This window comes from Sus scrofa, chromosome 14 (genome assembly GCF_000003025.6).
Source record: "Sus scrofa isolate TJ Tabasco breed Duroc chromosome 14, Sscrofa11.1, whole genome shotgun sequence".
Taxonomy (NCBI): Eukaryota; Metazoa; Chordata; class Mammalia; order Artiodactyla; family Suidae; genus Sus; species Sus scrofa.
In genome coordinates, this window is record NC_010456.5 from 89,704,618 (window position 1) to 89,731,357 (window position 26,740).

General features: G+C 45.8%; 1 protein-coding gene across 4 annotated transcripts in view; it reads right to left on the reverse strand.

The window, feature by feature from the left end:
• Window positions 1-26,740, reverse strand: part of VSTM4 (V-set and transmembrane domain containing 4) — an 88,524-nt gene that overhangs the window by 53,878 nt on the left and 7,906 nt on the right. For all 4 annotated transcript variants that reach the window (XM_001924660.7, XM_013983435.2, XM_013983433.2 and 1 more), the window contains exon 3: window positions 7,353-7,421. In XM_001924660.7, the coding sequence (XP_001924695.3) occupies window positions 7,353-7,421 (69 nt within the window). The remainder of the gene's footprint in view (window positions 1-7,352; window positions 7,422-26,740) is intronic.

The following is a 26,740-nucleotide window of genomic DNA, read 5'->3' on the forward strand; positions in this document are numbered from 1 at the left end:
CAAAAACCTGTATGTGTATGTCTGCAGCAGCTTTATTCATAATAGCTGCATACTGGAAACAGTCCAGATGCCCTTTGATGGGTGAATGGGTAAACAAACTGTGGTCCATCCACACCATGAAACACTACTCAGTGATAAAGGAAACTAACTATTGGCCCAGACAGTTATGCAGAGTGAAAAAAAACAATCCCCCAAAGTTACATGCTTTATGATTCAATTTAGATAACGTTTTTGGAATGACAAATTGATAGACGTGAAGAAGAGATTCATGATCACCAGGGTTATTAAGGAGGGCATGGATGGGAGAAAGATGGGTCCTGCTGTCAGGGACCCGTGCAGTGCTGGGAATGTTCTGTGTCAAGGTCAATATCCTGGTTGCAATGTTATACCACAGTTCTGCAAGATGATACCATTAGGAGAAACTGGATAAAAGGGTACCAACTGGTACAAGCAATCTCTCTGTATTATTTATTAGAACGATATGTTAATTTACAGTTATCCCCAGATAAGTTTGTTCTATGTTCCAAAAATTATATCATGTGCATGAATATCTCAGTTCAGGCTGCTCTAACAAAATACCATAGACTGGGTGGCTTATAGGACTGCATTTCTCACAGTTCTGAAGACTAGGAGGTCTAAGATCAAGGCACTGGCAGATCCACTGTCTGGTAAGGACTATCTTCCTGTTTTGGAGAGGTGTCTCTTGTTATCCTCACATGGAGGAGAGCAGAGGGAGAGCAAGCAAGCTCTCATAAGGACACTAATAAGGACAAGGACACTAATCCCATTCATGAGGGCGCCACCTTCATGCCCTAATCACCTCCCAAAGACCCACCTCCTAATACCACCACGTTAGGGTCTGGGCTTTCAATATATGAATTTGAGGGGGACATGACCCTAACAATATACATCCATTTCTTAAATTCCAGGATCAACCTTATCATCGATCTGATTGATAAAATGCCTAAACTCCTCAGAAAGTGAAAGGGAAACCAGAAGCATTAAGCTCCTATGAAGCCCAAAGCTGCAGATATTTGAAATTCATAAATGTTTGAAGGTAGCAAACATATTTCTCTGCTGACTTAAATTTTTTTAGCCAATAGATATATTCATCCTGGTCCTATACATACAAGAAATACAACAATGAACATCCAAAGGTCTTCTGGTCAAGAAATCAGCAGGCTCTGTGGTATGTGAACCATAGAAATATGTGCCCAGGACCAGGAACACACAGAGGAGGAGTCCATCCAGCTTGGGGAGTTTGGGAGGGGCTCCCCAGAGGACTGGACCTCTGTGGTGAGCTGTAGTTAAAATAACACAGAAAATGCAAAAATAGGGAGAGAGAATAAAAATAGAGAGAAAAAAAACAGAAAAATTAGTCATCAGCCATCCATCACTCCGAGGCAACTACTGCTAACATCTGTGCACTTTTATGATGTATATGTATATACTTTTAAATTAAGATCACACTTTCATATTTTGCTTTTTCTTTGAAGCTCATTTTCTCATTAAGCTGTCTTCAAAAAATGATTTTAATTTTGAAAACTACGACAACAGTTTGTCATGTTAATAGATCATCGTGTGACAATAATATCTTATTGTTGGCTACTCACAGTGTTCCTAACTTCCCCATAATAAATGATTCTGTGATGAGCCTCCACAATCTTAAACCTAATAAGTCTCTCACATCGTGTGCTCAAGATTAAAGTTCCTAGAAGTAGAACTGCTGAGTCAGCAAGAACACACATTTCCTAAAGACCTCAGGACTGGAGAAGCAGTTGGTTAAGTCCTTAAGTTGAAAAATGAAGCCTGCCAGGGTGGCTGGCTTCAGGGCTGAGCCTGCAGGTCAAGGAGAGAGAAGGCTGGGAATGGGATGGGATCAGACATCCAGGGTTCCCTGGACCTCCCCCGGCCCAGGCCCTCACCCCAGGGGCCCGGGGTGGTCTCTGCCCTTGCAGCGTCTCCCGTGGTTTCACGCTCAGACAGCATTTTCACTTAAGCTAGTTGGAGTAGGTGTCTTAAAAGGCAACACAGAAACCTAGGCTGAAAATAAGCTAAGGAGAAAGCAGAGCCGAATAAGGCTGCAGGTGAAGGGAGCACCTGTGCTGGCAGTTAAGGGGGCAGGGCAGGTGGGTGGGAACCAGGAAGTGCCTACAAAGGAAGCAAGAGCCAGTCACGGGAGCCAGGGAGGACTGGTGACCATCCTAGAAGCCTGGAGAGTAGAACGTTATAAAAAGATGCCCAAACAGCATCAAGTGCTGCTGGAAACACCCCACTGGGCTTTCCCACTAGGAAGCTACTGGAAAAATCCTGGAGGAAAGCCCATTCAGTGAGATAGCAGGGAAAAGCCGGATAACAGGGGTCAAGAAGCTCAATGGGGTATGAGGAGATTGAGAGGGAAATAGAGAAAACCCTCTCCTCTAACTAAGATCAAACTGCCTTTCTAATTAGATGCCTGTGTCTTGGATGAGTGGGCTTTGCACATTCATACGACAGAAAATCCTGTGAGTGGGACACAGGCTTGGGCCTCCATTTAAACAGCATGAAACTCTCAGGGACAGAGGTCACAGACTGGGACTCATGACAGGATACAGGACGGGCCAGAATGCAGAGAACATATGGCCAGAACAGGATTTACACACCGTTGAGCAAACTACTCCAGGAATAGGACTGCGGAGCCATGTCTGGCATGAGAGGCTGGGAAACAATGTAGTCACCATGCCAGGCAGACAGAATGGGAGCTGGTGGGCACAGCATCTGCCTCAAAGGGCTTCTGAGATGCAGGCCCCCAGACCAAAAGGCTACAGCAATTCGCTTCCGTCCTGGATGGAGAGAAAAACTCTCCTCCTGAAGTTTCTGTGCCACTGGAGCAGAGCGGTCTAACCCACGAGCTCCCCTCTTCCTCAGGACTGTTTCTTTGGTTTTGGGACTGTAGGAATCAAAGGGGGACAATGTCACAGCGAGACTCTCCCACAAGAGTCCCCAGAAGGACACTGCAGACATCTGTGGCCCACTCTCAGGCAGGAGGCAAGGGGCTCCGAGAGGCCCACGTGATGGTTTCAAAGCACAGCCTTCTCAACGTGGCACAGAGGGGGCCTCCGCAGGCAGCCGTGGCTACAGAATCATAAAACATCTGGCCAGTCCGGAAGGCTCAGCTACACCGCCAAACGCATAGGCCCTGCGGCTGTGCACACTGGCCAGCAGGCACCAGCCGACCGCACAGGAGTCCCCACGGGCCTAGGATGGATCATGCCTGCTCTCTGTTATATTCTTGAAGCCACAGAAACATTACAAAGTGTCACCTTGTAGGAAGAGAAAAGCTCAAAAAGAACACCAGAGTTTCCCTGGATTAAGCAGCAGACAATACCCCAAGTTCTGATTTTCTCCTCTGTTCCAAGCATTCCTTTGCTGCGTAAAGGCAACTGCCCTGCTGTTATCTACTCAGAATGCTCAAACCGCCTCCTCTGTCTTTCTCTGAAATCAAAGGTTAAACCCTGAGCCATTTAAGACAAGGTCGCAAATGCCTAACCTCCATGGATACCTTCTGGCAGCAAGTTAGAGCGAGCTGTGCTCAGGCGACACAGGCAGCCACAGGGCAGCTCCAGACACCATTCTCAGGCTGGAATACCTGCCCCAAGTTGCCCTATCTTCCTGCCTAACTTTCACCTTTCATGTAAACACCTCTTTAATTATAAATGTTGGTTTTATAACTCAGACCAGGTTTTAAAACTCATATCAGGTCAAACAATGCTTGCCCTGAGGCTGAATCCAAGCCTTCAGGCCCAAATTGAACAAAACATCTGTACTTAACCAAATCCGGGCTTAGCTTTTAAAATACCACCTCTACCTGAACACTCAAAATAATTCTAAAAATCTCATTTTGTTCTCCGAATTCATTTGCGGTTTCCTCTCCTGCCATTGGTCTTCCAAAGGCACCAATGTCATTGTCAGACTCAACTATAAGCTGCCATGCAGAAAGCATCTCCCCACCGCCCCCAGTCCAGGCCTCCCCAAAGCAGATGGTGAGGCCGGCAGGCTGGAGGGATGTGCACACGGCAGGGAGGCCAAGGCGGGGTGCACAGTGTGTGCAAGCCAACTCCCAACGTCCCAGAAAGCCATGCCACGCCAGGCCAGGCAGGGCAGAGCAGCCCCCATGAAAGGCAGACGGTGCACCTGTTGCCGGGCAACCCTGATGCCGCTGGAGTATTCAGCATGGCTTTGAAACCCAGTGACCCCAGCATTCTTCGGCACAGTGAAGGAACCCAATCCCCCCCACCACCAGAAAATCCAGAGAGGCAACGTCCATCCTCTACATTTCCAGGGCAAATACAAAGCTTAGATGGCGGTTCTGTCGTGAAAACCTCGTACTTCTACTAATTTTTTTATCTAGCTGGTAATAACATCTTGCTTGGGGAGAAATACCTGAGCAATAGCCCAGAGGGATTTTAACTCACTCCAGCATCTCGCCAAGAGGCCTGACAAAGCTTTTTTTCTTTTTGTGCTGCTGGCACGCAGCCAGGCCAGGCTAAGCCCCAGGAGGATGGATATCCGTCCTCAAGCCCTGCTGCAGCTTTCCTCTCTAGGAACAAAAGGGCAAAGGCCTGGGATCAGGCGCCAGGGAATTTCAACTGCACCCCTGACCTCGCCAACACTGTGGCTGGGTTAAAAAAGCAAAACCCATAGATGCTGCTGCTGCCGAAATCACAGGGAAAGAGCACTTTGGAAGCAGCTGCTCCAAGGCAGGATCCAGAGCAGGAATTCCAGTTCTGCTTTTCTGAAGGGACCTGCTTCTCTGGGTTGAGAAGACAGTGCATGTTGGGCTACAGATTTTGTGTTCAGTTAGGTCAAGAGTAATCCTGATATTTTGTAGCCACATGTGAATCAAAAAATATGATTAATTAGACAAAGTGTTTTAGAGATGCTGATTATGCCACAAGGTGTGTGGGGACTAAATGCTATAATCCTTCCAAATATATAAAGTCTTGGGTTTTGTGCCACAGTTTGTTTGTTTGGCTTTTTAGGCCATACCCGCAGCATTTGGAAGTTCTCAGGCTAGGGGTCAAATCAGAGCTACAGTTGCCTGCCTACACCACAGCCACAGCAACGCCAGATCTGAGCCACGTCTGTGACCCACACTACAGCTCATGGCAACGCTGGATCCTTAACCCACTGAGTGAGGATAGGGATCAAACCCACATCCTCATGTATCCTAGGTGGGTTCATTACCACTGAGCCACCCTGGGAACTCCCTATGCCACCATATTTTGGTACAGTCTTCATACCACTTTTATCAGAAATACCTCAAGCCCTGGTTAAGTGCAAAGAACCTAGCTGTAATGACAGATTCTTGGGGGCGGGGGTGGGGGGAGGGCAGCCCAGAGTCTGCCATCCCCCCCCAAGGATATCCTTATGCATTTGATGAGAAACAAGGCTCCTGCTGACACACCTGCCAGTGACCCACCTTAGGGAGCCCCAGGACATCTCCAGACTCCCACCCCATCTCAGTGCCTATGTCATAGGGCAGCCTCAGAAACTTGGGTACCTCAACTGCTGTTTCTACTCCTTCAGTCTATGAGGAGGAAAGTCACTCAACCCTTTGCTAACAAATAGGCATTCACTGACTGAGAGGCTAGGGGAAGGAATCGGGGATTATTTTACTTGGAGAAGGTCATCAAGTAAAGAAAAAGCCATCTACAAAATGTGCAGAAGAAAGAGCAAAGAATACAAAGAATCACTGTTAAAGTGCAACCTGAGAAATGCAATATTTATGACTGCAGAACAAAACAATAAATCCTAATGGCCTACCTGAGGGACATCTTATGGTTTGCAAACCATGTTTGTAATTACAGTTACATTTTTCTAAGAGAGAAAGTGCCTCGGTCCATTGCTTTTTTTATTTAATTGTATTGGAGTAGAGTTGACTTACAATGTTGTATTGGTTTCAGGTGTACAGCAAAGTGAATCAGTCATACATATAAACATATCCATTCTTTTTTCCCATGCAGGTTATTACCAACTATTGAGCAGATTTTCCAGTGCTATACAGCAGGTTCTCATTAATCATCTATTTTATAAAATCCGCTGGTTTTAACTAGCTCCTGGAAGAGGTAGGTGTGAATCCAAGGGCTCTCCCCCAAGGGCAAGCTCTCGTGCAACCACACCTGTTGAATTAACAAAAGGTAAATCCCCAAAGCACATACGTCTCCTTAGATCCCCTCAGAAAGGTCCACCCATCATCAAAAAATGCAATGCCTTCACAAGATGTCGTCCTTCACAATTTCCGGATCACAGTGATCACATCTTAACATCAATCTGTTTTGTTTTGTTTTGTTTTTACTGGTTATAGGCTCTGCCTGAGAACTCACGAAGTACATTTCTTTCATTGCTACGGTCCTCATCCTCAACCACTTTACAAAAATAATTTCTGTGAATTTGCCATGCACTAGGCCATACACTTTCTCAACTCGGACATTCTTGACTTTGGGGGCCAGATAATTCTTTGTTGTCAGGAGCTGACCTATGTGTTGTATGATGGATGTGTAGCAGCATCCTTGGCCTCTACCCAATAGATGGCAGGAGCACCAAAATGCTAGTTGTGGCAACCACAAATGTATCCAGATGTTGGCAGATGTCCCCTAAAGGGACAAAATCACCTCCTGCCTCAGCTCCAGTCTGAGTGTACATCAGAGTCACCTGGAGATCTTGGCCAGGTACCCCAAGATTCTGACTCCATACGCAAGGGCAGCATCCGACACAGTGCATCTGCAGCAGTCTTGTAAGTCATGCTAATGCTGATATCATGCTGCTGCTGCTGCTGCTGCTCTGGTACCAGCTTTAGGAAACACCTCTCTAAGGCCATGGCTACATGCTGACATCACATGAAGAGCTTTTAGCAAGTTCTGACTCAATGGGAATCTCTAGAGATGTGGTACAGGTATCAGGGTTTTTAAAGCTCGCAGGTGATTCTAACATGGATTGAATAGTCACTTGCTTAAGATTTACAAATGTTTGCCGAATCCCTTAAGAAACCTGAGATAAAATTAGTCACAGTAGATCTACTTTGCATTTCTATATTGAAGATCCCTCCCTTATATCACTTAGGAGTAGGAATTTTGGAACAAAACAAACAACCCCAAATTGTGCAGATTGGAGCTTTTACCTCTACTCTTTCAAAACCCATGGACTGATACCATCAGACGTTCCCAACCTACTTTTCCATAAGTTTGGGGCAAAAAAACCATTTGATGTTACGGCCAAACTAAGAAGTCAGGGTCCTTTCTTCCTAGTCGATTCCCTTCCTATTATTTAAAAGTGAGGCTGCATCTTATAATAGAGAAATAAGCAAGCATTACCTTCAAAAAATGCCCAGGTCTCTTTCTTTTTCTCAAAGGATGAATCTTCAGAAGCTTTGAGGGAAATCACTGTAAGACAAAAAAAGAAATGGCCTAGCATGAAATGGAGTAGCTTACGGAGCTGGCGCACCTCAGTGCAAAATAGTATCATATGGTATATACAGCTCTTACATTTATAAAGTAATTTTCACATTTGCAAAACCACATTAATTGTCACAACTCACTTGCTGGGAAAAGGCACATGGATTTACATATAACAACTAAGAGACCAGAGAGGGGAATTAAGTTGCTGGGACTCAGTTCAGTAGAAGTCCCATTGGCCCATACACTTGTTCCCCAGGGAAAATTCCAAGAACCAAAACACTCGTTTTTTTTACCATTTTAGTGGACATCTTTCCAAAATGTAGTGTATTTGCCTGGGTATCCCTAGATAGAGAGGCCTGAGATCATCTGATGACTCAGGGTCAGTACTCTGAGCACCATTCTCTATGTAAGTCGGTCACACAGCAGCAGGCATCTGATTTTGAGAGTATTTTGTCTACTATCCATCAGTGGTTGAGCCCTGAATTCCCTGCACCTGCTTTCAACAGTCAGGGAAACAGAATTGAGTCGCACTGGGTTAAACCTTGAACTTCATACTAAAGAGTCTGGAATCATGGAAAGGTTCCATGCATGGGGATAACATAATCTGAGGCAAAAATCTAAAAATTAACCTGATGGAAAAATGAAAAATGCCAGGGAATGAGAATATTGTCCAACAGAACTTTCTGAGATGATGGAAATGTTCTATGTCTGCACTGCACACCGAGCATGTGAAACGCGGCTTGTCCACATGGGACTAAGGAACTGAGCTTGTGATTGTATTTCATTTTAATTAATTTAATTTTTTTTTTTTGCCTTTTGTTTGTTTGTTTTGCTTTAGGGCTGCTTTTGCAACATATGGAACTTCCTGGGCTAGGGGTCAAATCAGAGCTGCAGCTGCTGGCCTACATCACAGCCATAGTAATGCAGGATCCTAGCCACATCTGTGACCGACACCACAGTTCACGGCAATGCCAGATCCCTGACCCACTGAGCGAGGCCAGGGATCAAACCTGCATCCTCATGGATATTGGATGAATTCATTTCCACTGAGCCCCAAAGGGAACTCCTCGTTTAAATTTAAATAGCTACACGAGGTCAGTGGCTACCACAACAAAGAGCTCTGGAGAGGAGAATCTGGAGCCCAAATAAAAAGACAAAGGTGGTTGGAATAAAAATTACATCAACATGAGAGGTAAGGAATATGGCAAAGATGATCTGAAATTTTAACTTGACTTACTGCCTCTCCCACAAAGAGATATAATAATATAATAATAATTATGTTATTATTGTCATGGATTCCAATTCTGAATTGTCCATTTTTATTTTTCTCCAGCACTTGCACTGGGCATTTCCTACTGATCTGCCACACAGATCACTAATCTTCTCTTCACCAGTGTCTAGCCTGCTGTTAAACCCACCTATTAAGTTTAACATTTCATTAATGTTTCTTTTTCAGTTATAGATCATCTTTTTAATTCTTTCCTAAATATTCTGGCTCTCCAGTGAATATCTCCAGCATGTCATCTATTTTTTCAATCATATATTATTTTAACATACATGTCTGATAACTTCCACATATGCATCACCCATAGGCTTATTTCTGTTATGTTTTTGATCTTGTCTCTTGACAAGCCTGATAATTTTTTTTTTTTGTCTTTTTGCCATTTCTTGGGCCGCTTCTGCAGCATATGGAGGTTCCCAGGCTAGGGGTCTAATTGGAGCTGTAGCCATTGGCCTGCACCAGAGCCACAGCAACACGGGATCCAAGCCGCGTCTGCAACGTACACCACAGCTCATGACAACACTGGATCCTTAACCCACTGAGCAAGGCCAAGGATCGAACCCACAACCTCATGGTTCCTAGTCGGATTCGTTAACCACTGTGCCACGACGGGAACTCCCTGATAATTTTTTTTAATTGAATGCCAGACATGGTATATGGAATATCATGGACTCTAGATAAAATTTTATTTTCCTGGTAGGAAACTAGAGTAGGGGGATGACCATCTAATCCAATGACAGTTTGAACTATTTAGAAGCTGGGTTTTAGTTTTTATAGGGCATAGTCTATCTCGGATTTGCCCTTACTTCAGGTATCCCCAGGAGAAAGCCTCAGGTATTTATCACAGCCCTTCCAATTTTCATCTCACTGTTAGAACTGCCAGAAGCTCTGCTCGGCTCCTAAAAAACCTGATTTGTCACTCTCTGCATAACTTTTGTCAACAAGTGCTGCTTAAGAATGGTTGAATTTCTTAGACTTCGGTGTCTCTGAAATTGAGCTCACTCACTGTGCTTCTCTGTACAATATCAATCTAGGTAGTCCTTCAGAGAACAATTAAGACAGTTGAAATATATATGCATATATATAATTGTGTAATTATGTAACACAAATATATTTATGAAATATAAATAAGTAATTAGGAAAGCTGAGATATAGATTTTTTTTTTCAGCTTCTCTAATTGTTCTCAGAAGGAGGGCTTCGCTCTGCTACAAGCTAGTCTGACCTCAGTGGAAAAGAACACCTTTCTCAGTGGAACCTAGATTCCTTAAAACCAGAAGCTGGTTACATTCCTTAAAACTGGAAGCTTTTACCTCCATATCACCATCTTTTGGCACACTGTCTGGCAGCTGGTAGGTGTCCAGGAAATAAATGAATGATCTATTTCTTTGGTCCCACAAAGGAAGCAATCTAGACAACCAGGAATGAACTCTTAGTGGATATTTGGTCTTGTATGTGATGGTAGATACGTCAGACAATTTGTCCGTCATCCTTCCTGCTTAATGTGCCTGCTTATTGTGTACTCAGAGCCCCTGTAATCTGCTTACTTCCAGAGCAACTAGTCAGATGCTCCCTTCAAGAATTTAAGCTAAGAAACAGAGCATATCTAGTGGTTGTAGGCCCTGGGGTTGAAAAAGCCTGCGGACTTTGGGATGCGCAGCCACATTTGGAAAACAGGTGAGCTGAATGGAACAGAGGGCAGAATCTTCAGGAGAAAGTGGAGGTGAGAGGCCTCGATCTTGATGGCCCTTTGGGTACCAAGAAGGCCGATGTGTTATTTGCTAGGCTTGCATTCCATGAGCTCTGTGTCCTTAAAACATCCCCCACCTCTCTTCTGAATTAGCTTGAAAAGGTTTTCAACTCCAACCAATTGAGCCTAGGCTAGGAGAACCACAGACTCCTAATGAAGACAACACCAAAGTGAGAAGGAAATGGATCTCCGAGGACCTTAGTTTTCAGGAGATCAGGGTTGCCAATCATGGACCAGAGCCTTACTACTCCAAGTGTGGACCATGGGCCAGCAGCATCAGGGTCATCTGGGAGTTTGTCAAAAGTGCAGGATTGCAGAAGCCCCAACCCAGATCTACCAGGTCAGAAGCTGCTTTACAACCCAGACTCCCTGGGTGAATCATATGCACTTGAAAGTCTGAGATTACTAAGTTGCCATTTGCTGGTTATGTGACCTTGGGCCAGTCATTTTAACTCTCCAGTGCCTGAGTTTCCCTATCTGTTATGCAGGGATGATAATAAGTTCCTGTGCTCAGGGTGAGTGTGAGGACTGGATGGGTCAATACATGTGAGGTACCCAGACAGTGCCTGAGACCAAGCGAGTCACTTTTATCCACAAGGATGTTAGCTCCATAAGACAGGGATCGAGTCTATTTTATTCACTGTTTTAATTCCCACACTGAATTCTAGCAGGGCCCTTTGCTGTCAGCCCTTTGCCTCACAGTGTGGCTCTTCAGTTGTCCAAATGGTCCATAAGAAAGAGCCCCCTGCCCTCGTGGCTAAATGTCTGCAACTCAGAAGGACTGCTCCCATTCTAGCAAACGCAAGTGCCTTTGGACCACCTTTGATTCATCTTCCATCCAGCAATTGTGGGCCTTTGATTTAGTCCAATTACAATTCTCTTTGCCTTATGTGGGACAGAAGGTAACAAGGGCTCCCCACTGAACTCATAGAGATGGGTGCTGAAAGAGCTCACAAACTGGGATTCAAAGCCAAGGAACTCATGGATGGTCTCATTTCTCTCCAGTGCAGCTCCTTTACAGGAAAGCACAGAAACTTTGTTTGGCATAGGATGATCAGCAACACTGGTCATAATCTTATCTGTTCCTGCAAGAAAGAAAAATTTTTTACATGAACTCTGCCAAAGCTTTAGAAGTTTTCCCAAGAAGCCAAAGCTCTCTTGTTTCAGCTGCTAATCCCATGCTATCTCAAAGCGAATGTGATACATTCTCAAGCCACATGCCTGAGTCCACAGACCATAAGGAAACACATTGCGGGATGTGGTCAGGGCTTTATAATGGACAAGCAGCAGGTCCATCAACTGTATTAGCGCACTTTCCCCCATGGCGCAGCTCTCCAGGGCAGACATAGATTTACCATGATCACCCTGGGGTCACTGAGTGGAAGAGCCACTGCTGGGTAGCCAGGATGGAAGAGAATGAAAGGTTTCAAGGAAACATTTTGCTCGACCGAGGAGAGGGTGGCAAATTTTCCAATGGAAAAATCATTAATTTTGGTCAAAGGCTTTCTGAAATAAAATGCAAATTTCTTAATCGAAGAGCATTTATAAAGGTATCCAATGAGTTTAGCCATCAGAAGGCTGTGGCCTTTTATTGATCACTTTCAACTGTGTTTGCCTCACCTCGTGGTCCAGCTGGAGTCCCAGACAACTGGGAAGAAAGGAACAAGCAGCCTTTCTTCCCCACAGTCCTGGTTCTTCTAAGCATCAGCTCAGGGGAGCAGAAAGTCCTTACCTTCTGGCAGCTACCCGTGATTGAGCCAGTGCTCACCTCATTCCTCAAAGATTATGGAGTCACATGCATTCAGCCAGCATTTTTTTTTTTAATTTAAATTTTAATTTTTTTTTTTTTTTTGCTTTTTTAGGGCCACACCCGTGGCATATGGAAGTTCTCAGTCTAGGAGTCTAATCAGAGTTACAGCTGCCAGTCTATGCCACAGCCACAGCAGGCCAGGTCCAAGCCATGTCTGCGACCTATACCACAGCTTATGGCAATGCCAGATCTTAATCCATGAGTGAGGCCAGGGATGGAACCCTAAACTTCCTGGCTCCTAGTCGGATTCATTTCCACTGCGCCACGATGGGAACTCCCAGCCAGCCTTTTAACCAATGGACATTATGTAGGGTCCTGATGGCAGGTGGGGATCCTACTCCTCTGTGCTTGGGTTTCCAAGGTGGGGAAGAAGAATGGGACGTCCGTCCCTCCCCAGCAGGGAGCATGACTGGAGTACCCTTGCCTGACTCTCCCCGCACTCTCCCCTCTACTCACCCTTCTTACTATCTTGTTATGCGTATCTGATATGCTGCCCTCTGAGTAACAGAAAGGTGGCCAGCAACCTGCTCAAGGTGGCCTCTGTCTTGCCCTGTGCTCTGAGCCCAGCCTCTCAGCCAAGAGCTAATGTGGGGGTGGGCAGTGTGCACCCCGTGGGAAAGTTCATTACCCCAGGTGCTGGGGGTGAGGCCAGTCCTGCTTCCAGGTGAGCCTTGCCTCTTCCATCCTTCCTGCATGCAGGGGTCCTTGAGAGAGGGCAGTACAAGGACCACCTTCCCCCATAGGGGGCGGGGCCTGGGAGGAGGGTGGTGCAACTGATCAGGGAAGCAGAAGGAAGCCCCAGTTGGCCTCAGCACCAAGCCACTGTTCTCAGTAGAGCTTTATCAGAAACAAAGCGGGCTCTTTGATTTCTGACTCCTGTGCCCATTTATCTGTCGACACGGGCACGCAGGATAAAAGGGAAGGAAGTAAAGAGCACTCAAAACTAAGTCATCAACCGACCCATTGACCACTTTGTAATTTCCTGGGGACCCAGCTCCCAGTGGGCAAGCCTGGCTGACCTGATGAGGCGGTGGCCCAGATGACTGAGTGGCAGGCTGCCCTGGGGCCCCTCCCCAAGGGAGCAGAATCAGATGAAATCTAAGAAGGGGTAGGTCTTGAGAGCTGCCACATCTCAGCCCTCTGGGAAGGGCCAGCTGAAAGCAGCCGAAGGATCAAAGTCTGGCAGAGCACAGGCCAGAGGCACTGAGACAAACTGATTCTATCAGTCTGGAGAAAGCAGGTTGGGAAGAAAGAATCTTAGTCAAACCCCCTTGGCTGGGACCTGTGGGGAAACTGTCACACAGAGGTATGAAAACTGAGACCCCGATTTCTGACTTGGACAGAACGTCCCGCCAACTCCTCTGGGAAGTGTGTGTTTCATAGGCTGTGGGAGACTGTGTTCCCTGAGTTCACACCCAGACCCTGTGACAGTGCCCTCTGGGCTGAGGGGACCCCCCCCAACTTCCCTTCCCAGTCTCCTGTCACTGCCTTGGCAATGGTAGGTCTCCGGTCACTGATGACACAGACACTTTTATCTGAACCTGCACTGAAGGACTGACCCCCTGTTATCCACAGAGCAGCTGGCTCAACGATATTTAGAGGCCCTGGGATATTCTTTCCCACCTGCTTGCTTGGGCCTACAATTCCTTTAACAAAAGAATCCTATAATTAAAGGAGCTTAAACTGCCACCACAGGAAGGGGCACATCCAAAGAAGGGGCACGTTTCTGACACAGAACGCCTTCCAGAAGGCAGATATCAATGGATTGGAGTGTAGGGAGGGTCCTGGAAAAGAGAGAGGAGAGGGGAGGCCACAGGGAGCAGTGGCAAGGAGGCAGGAAAGACTGGCCCTGCGTTTGCAAGATAGGCCTCCACCTTCCCGTTTCCACAGCTGGCCGAGCTAGGCTGATGTGCTCTCCAGGATGCTACAGAGCTTGAGTATAAAGGGTGTTGCCTTCACCGAGTACCCAAAGACCAAAATGTCTAAAACTTTATTGTGCAAGAATAGTCATTGGCCCTTTGGCTAAGATGGAGATTCCCAGGCATTGCCTCTGAGCTGGTTCAAGGAACGGGGAGGGGGATGCGCAGCTGGAATCTGCATGATTAGGAAGCGCAAAGTCATGGAATTTCTGAGGCTTGAGGTCTCAGGACCCCACATGAAGAAGCCCTGCCTCACACATTCCTTGTACAGAGAGAGGTGGGCACCGAGTCCCAAGAGACATGGGAGGGGGGATTCAAGCCATGAGGAGCCAAGCTCTGGGCCTTAGTCTCCTGTCCAGCCCAGCTTAGGGTCCAGGACTCAAACCTAAACCAGTGATCTTCAATCTAGTCCAGGCAAAACAAGAATAACAGCAAAACCCAAGGCATAAGCCCATCACACAAGTGTTGTTTACAAAGGACTCCAAAGGGGCCCCTTAATAACATGTCTCAGCACCTAGAAATGCAAGGTGAAGAACACAGCTTTCAAGACAGTTATTTTCAAAAGAGCAGACTGTCTATAAGGGCTGATGTGTCTCCCCAAGTGGCTGACTCAAACGTGAAAAGTGGAGACATTTTGAGTCAGATAAGGCTTCCTCCAACCGTTATCGAATATTTCATACCCTCTCTCCCGGTGAATGCATTGCTTTCGGATGCCTCACCACCCTTTACTCACTCGTCCCATTCAATGGCCGCCCCCCCAGCTGAAGGGAAGTGCCATGGGGGCTGGAATGGCATCTGTTTTCATTTCCTGGAATCCTTCTTGGCCCATAACAAGTCAGAGTTACTTTCAACCAACGAATGAATGGAATGTGTTGATGGGTCACAGCTTCCCAAAGAGAACTTGGTGCTAGGACCAGCTTCCAATTGTGGACAGTAAGTCCAGGGTAGGGGACCCTGTCCCATCCAGCCCCTTCCTTCACACAGAAGACCTGCCTCAGAAGCAGTGAGAATGCACTAGCTCACCAGGCCTTCAAGGCTGACATCTATGCAGTGTTCTAACCTTGGAGCTGCATGCTTTGGGTCTGTCATGCTTTATTTTATGGCCTCTGAATTCTCAACTTCTTACAGAATGGAGGCAGGAAGCCCGGAGACCTTACGCAAAAGATAATCCTTAAGTTCTTTTGAGTTGAAAGGAGAGTGGCTCTGGCATGCAGACCTTGCTAATTTGCACCCAGGGGTGGCGTAGAAATCTAGAGAGTAGACGCACCCTGCCTCAGTTTCTTAAGACAGCACTCTGCACAGGTCAATGGGAGAGGAAAACCTATAGGGACCAGAAGAGGTTGGTGATATGAAATATGCACAAGACTCTTAAATAAAATAAAGATGAGTCAACACCTTTGCTTCATATTCAAAAATTAATATTCTCAGTTCACTGTCCCTTCTTATTCAATGATGAGATAGTTTCCCAAGGACAAAAACTAAATGGAGCAATGTCCCCACTATTTATAACTGGATCAGTTCTCAGGGATGGCAACTACAACCCAGAGAGACACAGAGACCTTCTCTGTTTCTGCTCTCAGAAGTTTGCCTATCACTTCCTTTCCTCCTTGCTCTTCCAAGACTCTGGCCAAAGGCAGTCTCTCTTGGGACTTGGACAAAGCCATATATATGAGTAGGACCTCTGAGTGACCTGCACTGATGGAGCAGCTGATGAGAAACAGAAAAGCTCCAGCTCTATTTTAAGCCACTCTTTCCTTTGCATTCATTCTAAGATGAATTCGAGAAAACAAAGCAAAAGAGCAAATGAAAAGCCATATTAAATAGACTTCCCATTGACAAGGCAGTTGGACAAGAACTTGGCCCTCTGAGATGGAATCAGCTACAGAATACAAAGGCCATGTGTATGTCCCCAGGTAGTGGTTAGGAAATATTAAGACTTGGGGCTTGGTAACTGGGCTTCTCCAGACACAACTCCAGGAGAGAACTATGTATCAATCTTGTGGTATCACCTTCTACTCCTTGTTGCCATTAATGGCATTTTACCAAAACATATGGCTCACTCATTGTCCCTCATCTACAAAATTCGTTACGAGGCCCTTCTCTATACCATGCACCGCATCAGGCATGTACGTGCATTTAAGAAACAACTGGCAGGGTCCCTAGAGTCAAGGTCCCTGGCCAGGTCCACTATGCCAAGCTTTCCTCTTATCACTGCCCACCTCAGCCCTTCCCAATCACAAAGATGCATTAAGGAGTTCACGTTGTGGCACAGAGGAAACAAACCGGCTAGTATCCATGAAGATCCCTGGCCTTACTCAGTGGGTCGGGGATCCAGCATTGCTGGGACCTGTGGTATAGGATGAAGACGTGGCTTGGATCCTTCATTGCTGTGGCTGTGGCATAGGCCAGCAGCTGTAGCTCCCATTCAACCCCTAGCCTGGGAACCTCCATATGCCATGGTGTGGCCCTAAAAAAACAAACAAACAGTTCCATTAAGTACTTGCAAATACCTCTTCTCCCTTGTCCATACCTTTGCTCTGGCTGTTTCATCTCCTTACATGATATGGCCCATGGCTGTCACAGCCCTTCGCACCCTGCAGCCCCAGCAGCATGCCACATCCTCCAGGTGGCCTTCTTGTATTCCCTTCAGAACGTGACCTTGTTTCTCCCTTATTCCCATGCCAGCATTACCCTCTTATATGGTCCTTCCATTCTCTCTTTTGATCAACTATATCAATAATGTCTAGCAAATCTATGCCCGCATGGACAGATGTCTCCTCCTTCAGACTGTGAGGTTAGGGACCCAGAAGGGCAGGGATCAAACCCCTCCATGTGCAGCTCTCTTTGGGCAAACTGGGCTCACAGGCTCATAAACTGGGACTTCATACATGTTGCCAAGTTCAATCTCTTAAATTCTTCTAAGACCATAGCAGTCAAAATGAGGGGAGACGGAGTCCCATCGTGGTGCAGTGGTTACCGAATCCAACTAGGAACCATGAGGTTGTGGGTTCGATCCCTGCCCTTGCTCAGTGGGTTAACGATCCGGCATTGTGGTGAGCTGTGGTATAGGTCGCAGACGCGGCTTGGATCCCGCATTGCTGTGGCTCTGGCATAGGCCAGCAGCTACAGCTCCGATTAGACCCCTAGCCTGGGAACCTCCATATGCCATGGGATCGGCCCTAGATAAGGCAAAAAAAAAAAAAAGACAAAAAAAAAAATGAGGGGAGGTACAATGAAGAATTGTTTGCAATGGTGTTTAAATTACATTCTGGTTATCAATTTGTTCCCTTTGAGTCTGGACCCGTGGACACATGAAACATCATGATGTGAGCTTACTTAATTAAGCAGTAGCACTAAATATTTAGTTAATCTCGTTCCTAATTATCTGTTCCACTGTCTGGAGAAAAAGGCATTATTTAATTTCTTCCACTGAAACCTGAAACATCAGTTCCTTGCAGTAGTACTTTCAGATTCAATCAAGAAATTCCCTCTAACATTTTGGGGTTAAATAGATAAGAACTCTAATTTCATCTTTGCCCTCAAATACTTTCAGGGTATACAGTTTTCCATTTGCTTTGTCCACTCCTCACATTTAAAGCTTGCTTATAGAATCTTAAATTAAATAACAATTTGGTTTTGTTAAAATATATTATTTGGGGTTAGACTGATATACTGTTTAAATTGCAGGAGGAAGCCTCTGCAAATTGCTTATATTATTAGCATTCTCACTGTTGATGAAAACCTCTCTGTCTGGAATAATGGGGATTCAATTCTACTCCAAATATGAGACTGCTTCTGAGTCTGTGGGGGGCAGAACTGGGCTGAAAAGCCATTGAGGATGATTTGTAATGAGGTCTGGGGAACCAAGAATGGAAACTGTTGTAACCCTAAGAGCAAAAGCCTGAGATGAATGACAACATCGCTCTTGAGAACCCCAGGGTCTCACACTCCCTGGAGCAAAGGGCCCTTGGGCAGAGCCCCATAACGGGCCCATATCGAAGCTCAACAACTATTAGGGACACATGGCACCCAGGAACAGGCCAGGGCCTGCCCTTGGCCTGGAGCCCCAGGGACCCTCAGGCTTCATCTTCTTCTTAAGAAAATCCAGGTTTAGGAGCTAGTCCAGGACACCCCCTTCATCCCCCACCCCCCAGGGGCTGTCCTCGTGCTTAGAACTCTCCCGGGTGTGAGTATCCTGGGAAGGACCAGGCCCATTCAGTGCCCAAAGAGGACACTGTGGCAGTATCAGAAGCATCAAGCAGGATGGAAAAGGCATGAAGGTGGGGAGACTCCCAAAGCTTGGGGAGCAGAGGCAGCAAAGGGAAGCCATGGGATTACTAAAGAAAGAGGCACAAAACACAACCGCAAATGCCTGGATGCTGGGACGTGGGCTAGACAGGGTGAGGGGCGTGTGGAGAGGCAGTGGGACCTGTGGGCCCAGCACAAGGAAGACGGCGGAACCTAATTGATAAACTGCAAGCCTGATGCCCAGCAAGTTCCAGTCAATGCTGAGTGTGGAGAGAAAACACAGGGTCAGATGCTACCTTTGTGTCTGAAATTCAGAGTAAAGCAAACTTCTTCAGAAAGTATCAAAATATGCCAAGCAAGCCTGATGCCCAGCAAGTTCCAGTCAATGCTGAGTGTGGAGAGAAAACACAGGGTCAGATGCTACCTTTGAGTCTGAAATTCAGAGTAAAGCAAACTTCTTCAGAAAGTATCAAAATATGCCAAGAGGTTGACCACAAGTGGCTACACATTATTTTGCACCTATAGGAGAGATGTGGGCCCCCTAAAATATCAACTCTTCGCCTCCATTCAAAAGTGATCCTGGATTTACCCCAAAGAGAATAGATTGTCTCCATGTCTAGGAATGTGTTGGGCTCTCAGCGTTTAGTTAGAAATTCTTATTTTAAGTTGTTGGACCCGACTGCAGAAAAAGCAAAACTGTTAGTTATTTCTTTTGGCCTAAAGGAACAAAAACATTTGGAAAACTTTGCACTGGTCTACCTAGAGGCCTCCAACTCAGAAAATCCTGACACCCCAAATAGAAATAAGGCCCCCCCTTAAAGAGAGACCTCGCCTGGCAGCTTCATCTTCCTGTTGGAAATTATCCCGAACCTATGCCAGTACTCATTTTATTTCCATCCTGACTTCCCTGTTCCACCAGCCTTGTGCAGTGCTGGGCACAGGGCACTCCGGACCTGACCTCCTCCCTAATCCTGGGGTCCGGCGGGGCCATACCATTCAGGTCACTTCTTCAGGTCTTGCCTGTGGAGAGACCCATACCTGCATCTCACCTGCTCATGATGAATGAGCAGAAGCTGTCATCTAGAGATGACTGTCATCAGAAAGGAGGACACAGGGCTCACCAGGCTGCAAGGATCAAGGTCAATGCAGCTCATCCCTGCCTGGAAGACTGCGCTCCTCTGGATTTCCCACAGGTGGACCTTCTGGGCTCCTGGGAAAGAGCTGCTTCATCTTCTTCACCCTCCAGTGCTGCTCGCCACTGAATACACTTTGTCTTTTCCAGATAGCCAGTGGGCTGGCCCAGAGGGGCCCATTCCAGATGCCAAGCCAAGAGAGGTCAACTGCTGCCCCAGATATTGGCATTTTCCAGGGGTCCACCCTTGGCCCCCGCCCCTTGGGGAAATTAACACCCCCATGGGCTCACCTGCCTGACTTGGGATCAGTTCTCACTGGCCAGATCAGATGGGAGCTTCAGCTTCAGGTTTCCGTGTTCTTACGGGACATCATTGCAGGCTGGCTTCCAGCCACCTCCCTCTTGGTCCCCCTGTGGACCAACGCCATCTCTTGCATTCCCTTTGTCAGTTGCAGGCACCACACACTGAGTTGGACTCCTGGGTGTCATCCCACAGCTGTCCCCTGTGCCCACATCCAGAGATCCAGGACTTTTTGACCTCTAATGCCTCTCCATTGCTACTTCCAAATATGGCCTCACTTCAAGCCTGGGAAACGACAAAAAACTGCCTCTTCACCCTGTAGTCTGGTCCCCCTCCTCCCAAATCCATGTCCCAAGCAGCCAACAGAGGGGTCTGTCAAAAGACTTTAAATGCTTCACAGGCTCTCCAAGGAACAAAACAGAGATTCCCCAACGTACTCCAGGATGGAGTCACAGAGACTGGATGTTATGTATGCAAATTCCAACCCAGATTTAATAGACTAGAATCTCCTGGGCAGATGCCGGGAATCTGCATGTTAACAATGGCCCTGGTGATTCTTATCTTTGGGCAAAGTTGAGACCACTGGCCTATAAAATCAAGCATAAATTCCTTAATATTCAGTATAAGCCTCTCTCCCATCAGCCCTGCCTGTCTCCCTTAGTAATCCATTGCCATCACCACCCCCACCACCCAGTTCTGGCTCCAGCAGTCCGGACCTGCTGCAGGGTCCCCCACCTACTGAAATGCTGCCCCCTTTTGCTCCCTGCCCTACCTAAACAGCCAGTGTCAGCTCAAGCATTGCCTCCTCCCTTATCCTAAGGGGCCCTCTTGTCATTGGCACATGCCCCGTGTACCCCTGTATCACTGCCCTTAACATAACATTCTATTTGTTTGTATATCTGCCACCCCTATAGACAGATGGGCCCATGTGTCCCCAAGTTTCCAGCATAGCGAGGTGCAGAGAAGGTGCTCCATAAAATGCCCGCAGTGAGGGAGAAGTGAATCCACCTAGCTCTGAAGAACACTGTAGTGCTTCCTATTTTCCAATGCAAGGTCTTTGCTGAGCAAAGCTTCCTCGGTGGAACTGACCATACCTCTGAAGGTTGCTGCTCACTTCCTCCTCGTGTTTGCTACTCTTCTCTAGATTGACTCTATATCTCTGGAAATGAGGTTCCCCACACAGATCGTGTGGTCCACTTAGTGTCTCCCCAGCACAGTACACAGGACACAACCAACGTCCTTCTCAGGACACCAGATAACTTGGACACGGGTGGAAATAACACGGGCTGCATGTGCTGCCACATCACGCCGCAGCTGTGCATCTCCATGGAGGGCCTCCGGTTGACTCTCCAACACTGCCTGAGAGTCCTTTCCCCCAGTGTAAACTAAATATGTAAGAACAGACCAGGAGTTCCCGTCATGGCTCAGCGGTAAACAAACCCAACTAGCATCCATGAGGACGCAGGTTTGATCCCTGACCTTGCTCAGTGGGTTAATTATCTGGCATTGCTGTGAGCTGCAGTGTAGGTCACAGACACGGCTCGGATCCTGCGTTGCTGTGGCTGTGGCGTAGGTAGACAGCTACAACTTTGATTGGACCCCTAGCCTGGGAACCTCCATATGCCCCAAAAAGAAAAAAAGAAAAAAAGAAAAAAAAAAAGAATAGCCCAGATGTTGATTTGAAGAAAAAATAAAGAGACTTGCCATATTCTAAAATAATTAAAATAGTGTTACATTGATGAGGTATTCAGAGTTTAGTTCCAAATATAGGGATTTAGCTTATGAAAAATGTAGCATTACAACGTAGGGAAATTTTATCTCTTCAATGGATAATGTGGGGATACCAGGAGAGCCATTTGGAAACAAAATATAAATTAGCTACTACACACTTTATATAAAGATGGATTCCAAAAAGATAAAGGAGTAAAACTTTCTTTTACTTTAAAAAAATGTTAAAGAAAACTATGGAAAACCCTTTTATAAGCTCGGGGTGGGAAATACCTTCCAAAGTAAGACACAAAACCAAGGTACCATGCACGATCTATCAAATACAGATTTGATCTATCCCCATAAAAAATACCACCGGAAAAAGGAATACCATAAAGAAAAAAATGGCCATTTTAGCTAAACGAATATCCTGAAAATGCAAAATATCTATATGGTAAAGGAAAACATAAATGAAGTATAATGATAAGTAATTAATAGGAAGAAAAATTGTACCGTATATAAAAGCTAAAGAATTAATGATCAAAAAAATAAATACTTATGTATGAAAAAGGCAGCAACCAACTGAAAAATAGGCAAGGATTATGGACCAGTAATTCACAGAAGGAACTTTTACACAGTCAATAAACATACAAAGATATGCTCAACCTCACTAATAATTGAATGCAATCATTGAAATTAAATTGTATTGCATATAATAATCGAAATTAAAACAATGAAATATTATTTTTCCCATCATTGTGATAAATAATGGAAAAGATTAATAATATCCATTGTTAATGAGGCTTCAGGGAAATAGACACTATCATGCAATGACGGTCAGAGAATAAATCTTAGAGTCTTTTTGGAGAGCATTTTGGCATTGTCTATTAAAAATTTAAATACGCATAGCCTTAGGCCCAGCAAATCTCTTTCCAGGAATCTAACCAACAGAAACACTTGGAAATGTGTATAAGGATGTTCACTGAAGCACTGGTTGTATTAATGAAAAGTTAGATGTTTCCTATGTGTTCATCACTAGGGGAGTGACGGAATGCAGTTTGGTATTGTCTCACTAGACAATATCAGTTACAAGAAAGTACATATAAATTTTATTAACAATATTTATAAGGCAGTAAGTGTGGTGTTATTAAAAAATATGTGTGTGGACATGTAAAATATATGTATGTGTGCATGCATGCCAGTAGGAGAGAGACTTGATCTAAACCAAATTGCCAAAAATGAATCCCTCTGGGGATAGCAGTGAAACCAGGGGTATTAGCATGTGAGCAGGTGAAAGACTTCCACATTGTCGTTTCTACATCTGACTTTTTTATGTGGAATTTTTTTTTTTTTTTACATCAACCCTGTACCACAGCAGCTTGCAAAAACAGTCGACTGAACACAACATTGTGTGAACAGGGCTAAAAACAGGAGGCCTTGGGTAGGAGAGCTCTCCATGGGCTGGAGAGGACAAAGAAAGCCTGATGGATGAGGAAGGATGGACCAGGGACTTCAAATAAGAGGTACACCTGGGATACACCCAGGGAAAGAGGCGAGGTCGCCCATCTTCTAAGCCACGCCCACTCCAAGGTCATCCCTGGCAAGAGGGGCTCTCACAGACATTTCATTCATCCATCAAGTCCTTGCTGTGGGTCACCTGTGTACCAGGCCGTAATCCCAGCATTCATTCTCATCACCATCATTGCCATTCTCCCCATCCTGCTCCAAAAGTATATGTTATATAGGAGATGCATGGGGAGAAGGCATTTTCAGTGCTGGTGGGAACACAAATTCATTAACTACTTAGAGGTCAATTTACCTCTTTAAGCTGCATCAATCTAAATTGTGTCCATATCAACCCGAGTATACCTTTGGACCCCACGGTCTCATTTCTAGGACTTTCTTCTAAGGACAGGGACATTCGTGGAGATTTACTATAAGGATTTAGAATAACTTAAATGTCCAGTAATGGCAACCGGTAAGATAAACCTTGGTCCATCCACATCAAGGACTATTACTCCACCATTAAAATTACATTATGGACACATATTGAACAACAAGGGAGAAAGCACACATTACTTCGTAATATAAGAAAAGCCAGTCACAAACAGTAAAGTATGAGTACAATTAGGTTTGAATTTCTACCTGCATAGAAATGACTGCAAGGATTTACACTGAATGTTAAGTGATGCCTGGGTGGAGATATTTTCTTCTTTAAACCCTTTTGCTATTTTTCCATGCTTTCTCTAACCAAGCTATATTATTTCTGCACTAGAAGACAAGCATCATATGGAAATCAGGATAAATAATAAGAGCCAATGCTCATATGACACTGGCTCTGTGCCAGGAACCACCCCTAAATGTAGCAGGAAGAGTCAATGTTCATTTGCAACATTGAGATGAAAAGAATTAAGAACATGGAAAGAAGGAGAACACAGTAGTCCAACAGTCCACGGTCAAGGGCAGGGGGTGGGGGTAGTGTTGAAAGAATCTCCAGGAGAAGCACCCCTGGCCGGTGGTCGGCTTAAGAAGCCTGTAGGAAGGGGAAGAGCCACGTGAGAATGTTTCAAAAGAGGGACTGTGGGGTCTAACAGAGAAAAGACACAAACTCCAAAAACACCTCTGAGAGTTTCTATTTCATATTCCAACCCACAGAACTCCTCATTGCGTTGTTTTTTTTCCATATAACAACCACTAACATGAAGCAGAGATGCAGCAAAACAGGGCTCCTAGAGATGCGCAAGGCAAAGGGCCAGGAAAGCTACCCCAGGAGGCTGGTTCTGGGGCCCTGTCCCCAGCCTGGCACAAGGAGGACACAATTGGGCCTCCACATGCGCCCCCAGGCTGTGGTGGCCATGCTCCAACTTACACAAGCCATTTCCTTGGGGTTACCTCTCCTCAACCCTGTTGACATAGTGCCTTGGAAGCCTAAGTGGGACTTTCTAGATGGTATGGTCATTGCTTCCTAAAGCTTTGAAATCTTTCGTTCTGAAAAGCACGGCCCTGCCCAGAGGCTGAGGAAGGGTGAGGAGCAGGAGGCCCTGAGGCAGAGCTCACACAGTGAAGGAGGCTCCACTGTGCCCAGGGGTTGAGATGTTTCCAAGTGAGCCATTTGAGGGATGTGGAGGGCAGTGGGGGGAAAAAAAGCTAGAGGAGGGGAGGAGGGGAAGCGAGAGAGGGAAGAGGAAGGGGTGGAGCAGGAGAAAGAGAAGGAAGAAAGAGGAGAAGGGAAGTGGAGGGAGAACAAGCAAGAAAAAGAGATTATTACTAGTGAAGTCTTAAGAACCACCTCTGGTTTTTGCAGCATGTATCCAAATAAATGTTCTAGAAGGAATCCAGCTCCATTCACTGTAAGTAGATGCACATGAAATAATGCATCTGATGACGGCACTCGCTTGACTATAGGGAACTTTTGTATCGGTTCTAATCGGCAGATAGTTGTTACTGCCAAGAGCTTTAGTGCATGGCTCCAGAATACACTAGGACATAAAAATTAAAAGGGCCTATATAGGTCTTATATTTCAAAGCCAAGCGATATTCAGAATGGATTCCCTCCTCAGCCTGTGGTCCTTCAATGTATTTTCCTATGTTCTGTGCCAAAACACATATTTAGATTACCAGTCATTTGTTTTCTTGAATTAATTTGCTTAAGGAGAAAGAGTGCACAACATTTCAGATAATGCATCCTTCTATGCTTAAGAACATTAAAATAAGCGAACTCTAACGACAAATGAAGTTGGACTATGCGTGAAAATTATTGAACATAGGATATAAAAAATTCCTTTTCACAGCTGAGCTTCATTCCTTCAAAAAAGCTTAACGAAAGAGCGTCACCGACGCCTTTAACATTACACGACATGTACATAAGAAAATTAGATTCTTTTTCACACTTGGGATCATCATCTTTACTCTGTGATGCTCTTGATCGTCTACCAGACCAAAATCAAATTCAAAGCAATCAAAGACGTGGTTTTAGTACACAAGAACAAGTCATTAAAATTGTGAGAGGTGTCTTCTTGAATAGAACATCTGTGTTAAAAAAAACACAACAACAACAAAAAAAAAACAAACAAAAAAACCAGATAACCCCTTAATATGGTACTTGGTAGCTAAGATGTTCCAGAACACGCCCACACTGCCTATCTGTCTCCAGGAAGAGAGGACTGCCTCTGGTCTCTTGCCCACTTTTGAATGAATTTCTCAGTGAGCTGCTGCATAGGGCTTGGATCAGTTCCTCTGGACGATGGATCAGAGCCACCTCCCCACCCTGCTCTGAAGCCTGGCAATTCACATCAGGCATCAGGACCTCCCAACATGTACCTCCTGCCCCAGGCGCCCAGCATTCCCACCGCCCTGCCCCCGGCACCCAGGCAAAGTGATCGAGGCTGTGTAGACCAGAGCTGGAGGCGAGGGACACAGCCAGTCCAATCTTTCAGTTGCGAAAAAGGATTTGCCCAAGGACAAGCCAGGCGCAATGGGCCGGACACTTATCATTTCCATCCTGCCTTTTGAATCTACAACACCTGTCAGCCCAAGCAGCTAACCCCATTCCCAGGGCCTGGCTCATAGGCCGTGGCCCTTAGAGGCTGAAAAGATGTGTTCTAATATTACTCAGCCATAAAAAGGAATGAAATAATGGCATCTGCTGCAACATTAATGGACCCAGGAATTCTCATGCTGAGTGAAGTTAGACAGTGAGACACCAACGTGCTATGCTACCACTTATATGTGGAATCTAAAAAAAGGACATGAGGAACTTCTTTGAAGAACAGACACGGTCTCACAGACTTTGAAAAACGTATGGTTTCCAAAGGAGACATGTTGGGAGTGGGGGGGATGGGCTGGGGGTTTGGGATGGAAATGCTATAAAATTGGGTTGTGATGACTGCTGTACAATGATAAATGGAATAAAATTCACTGAGTTAAAATAAATAAATAGGGATTTCCCTTCATGGCTCAGCAGTTAATGAACCCCACTGGGATCTATGAGGATGTGGGTTCGATTCCTGGCCTCGATGGTTAAGGATCCAGCATTGGTTGCCATGAGCTGTGGTGTAGGTTGAAGTCGTGGCTCAGAGTCTATGTTGCTGTGGCTCTGACTCGACCTCCTAGCCTGGGAACCTCCATATGCCACGGGTGCAGCCCTCCCTCCTCAAA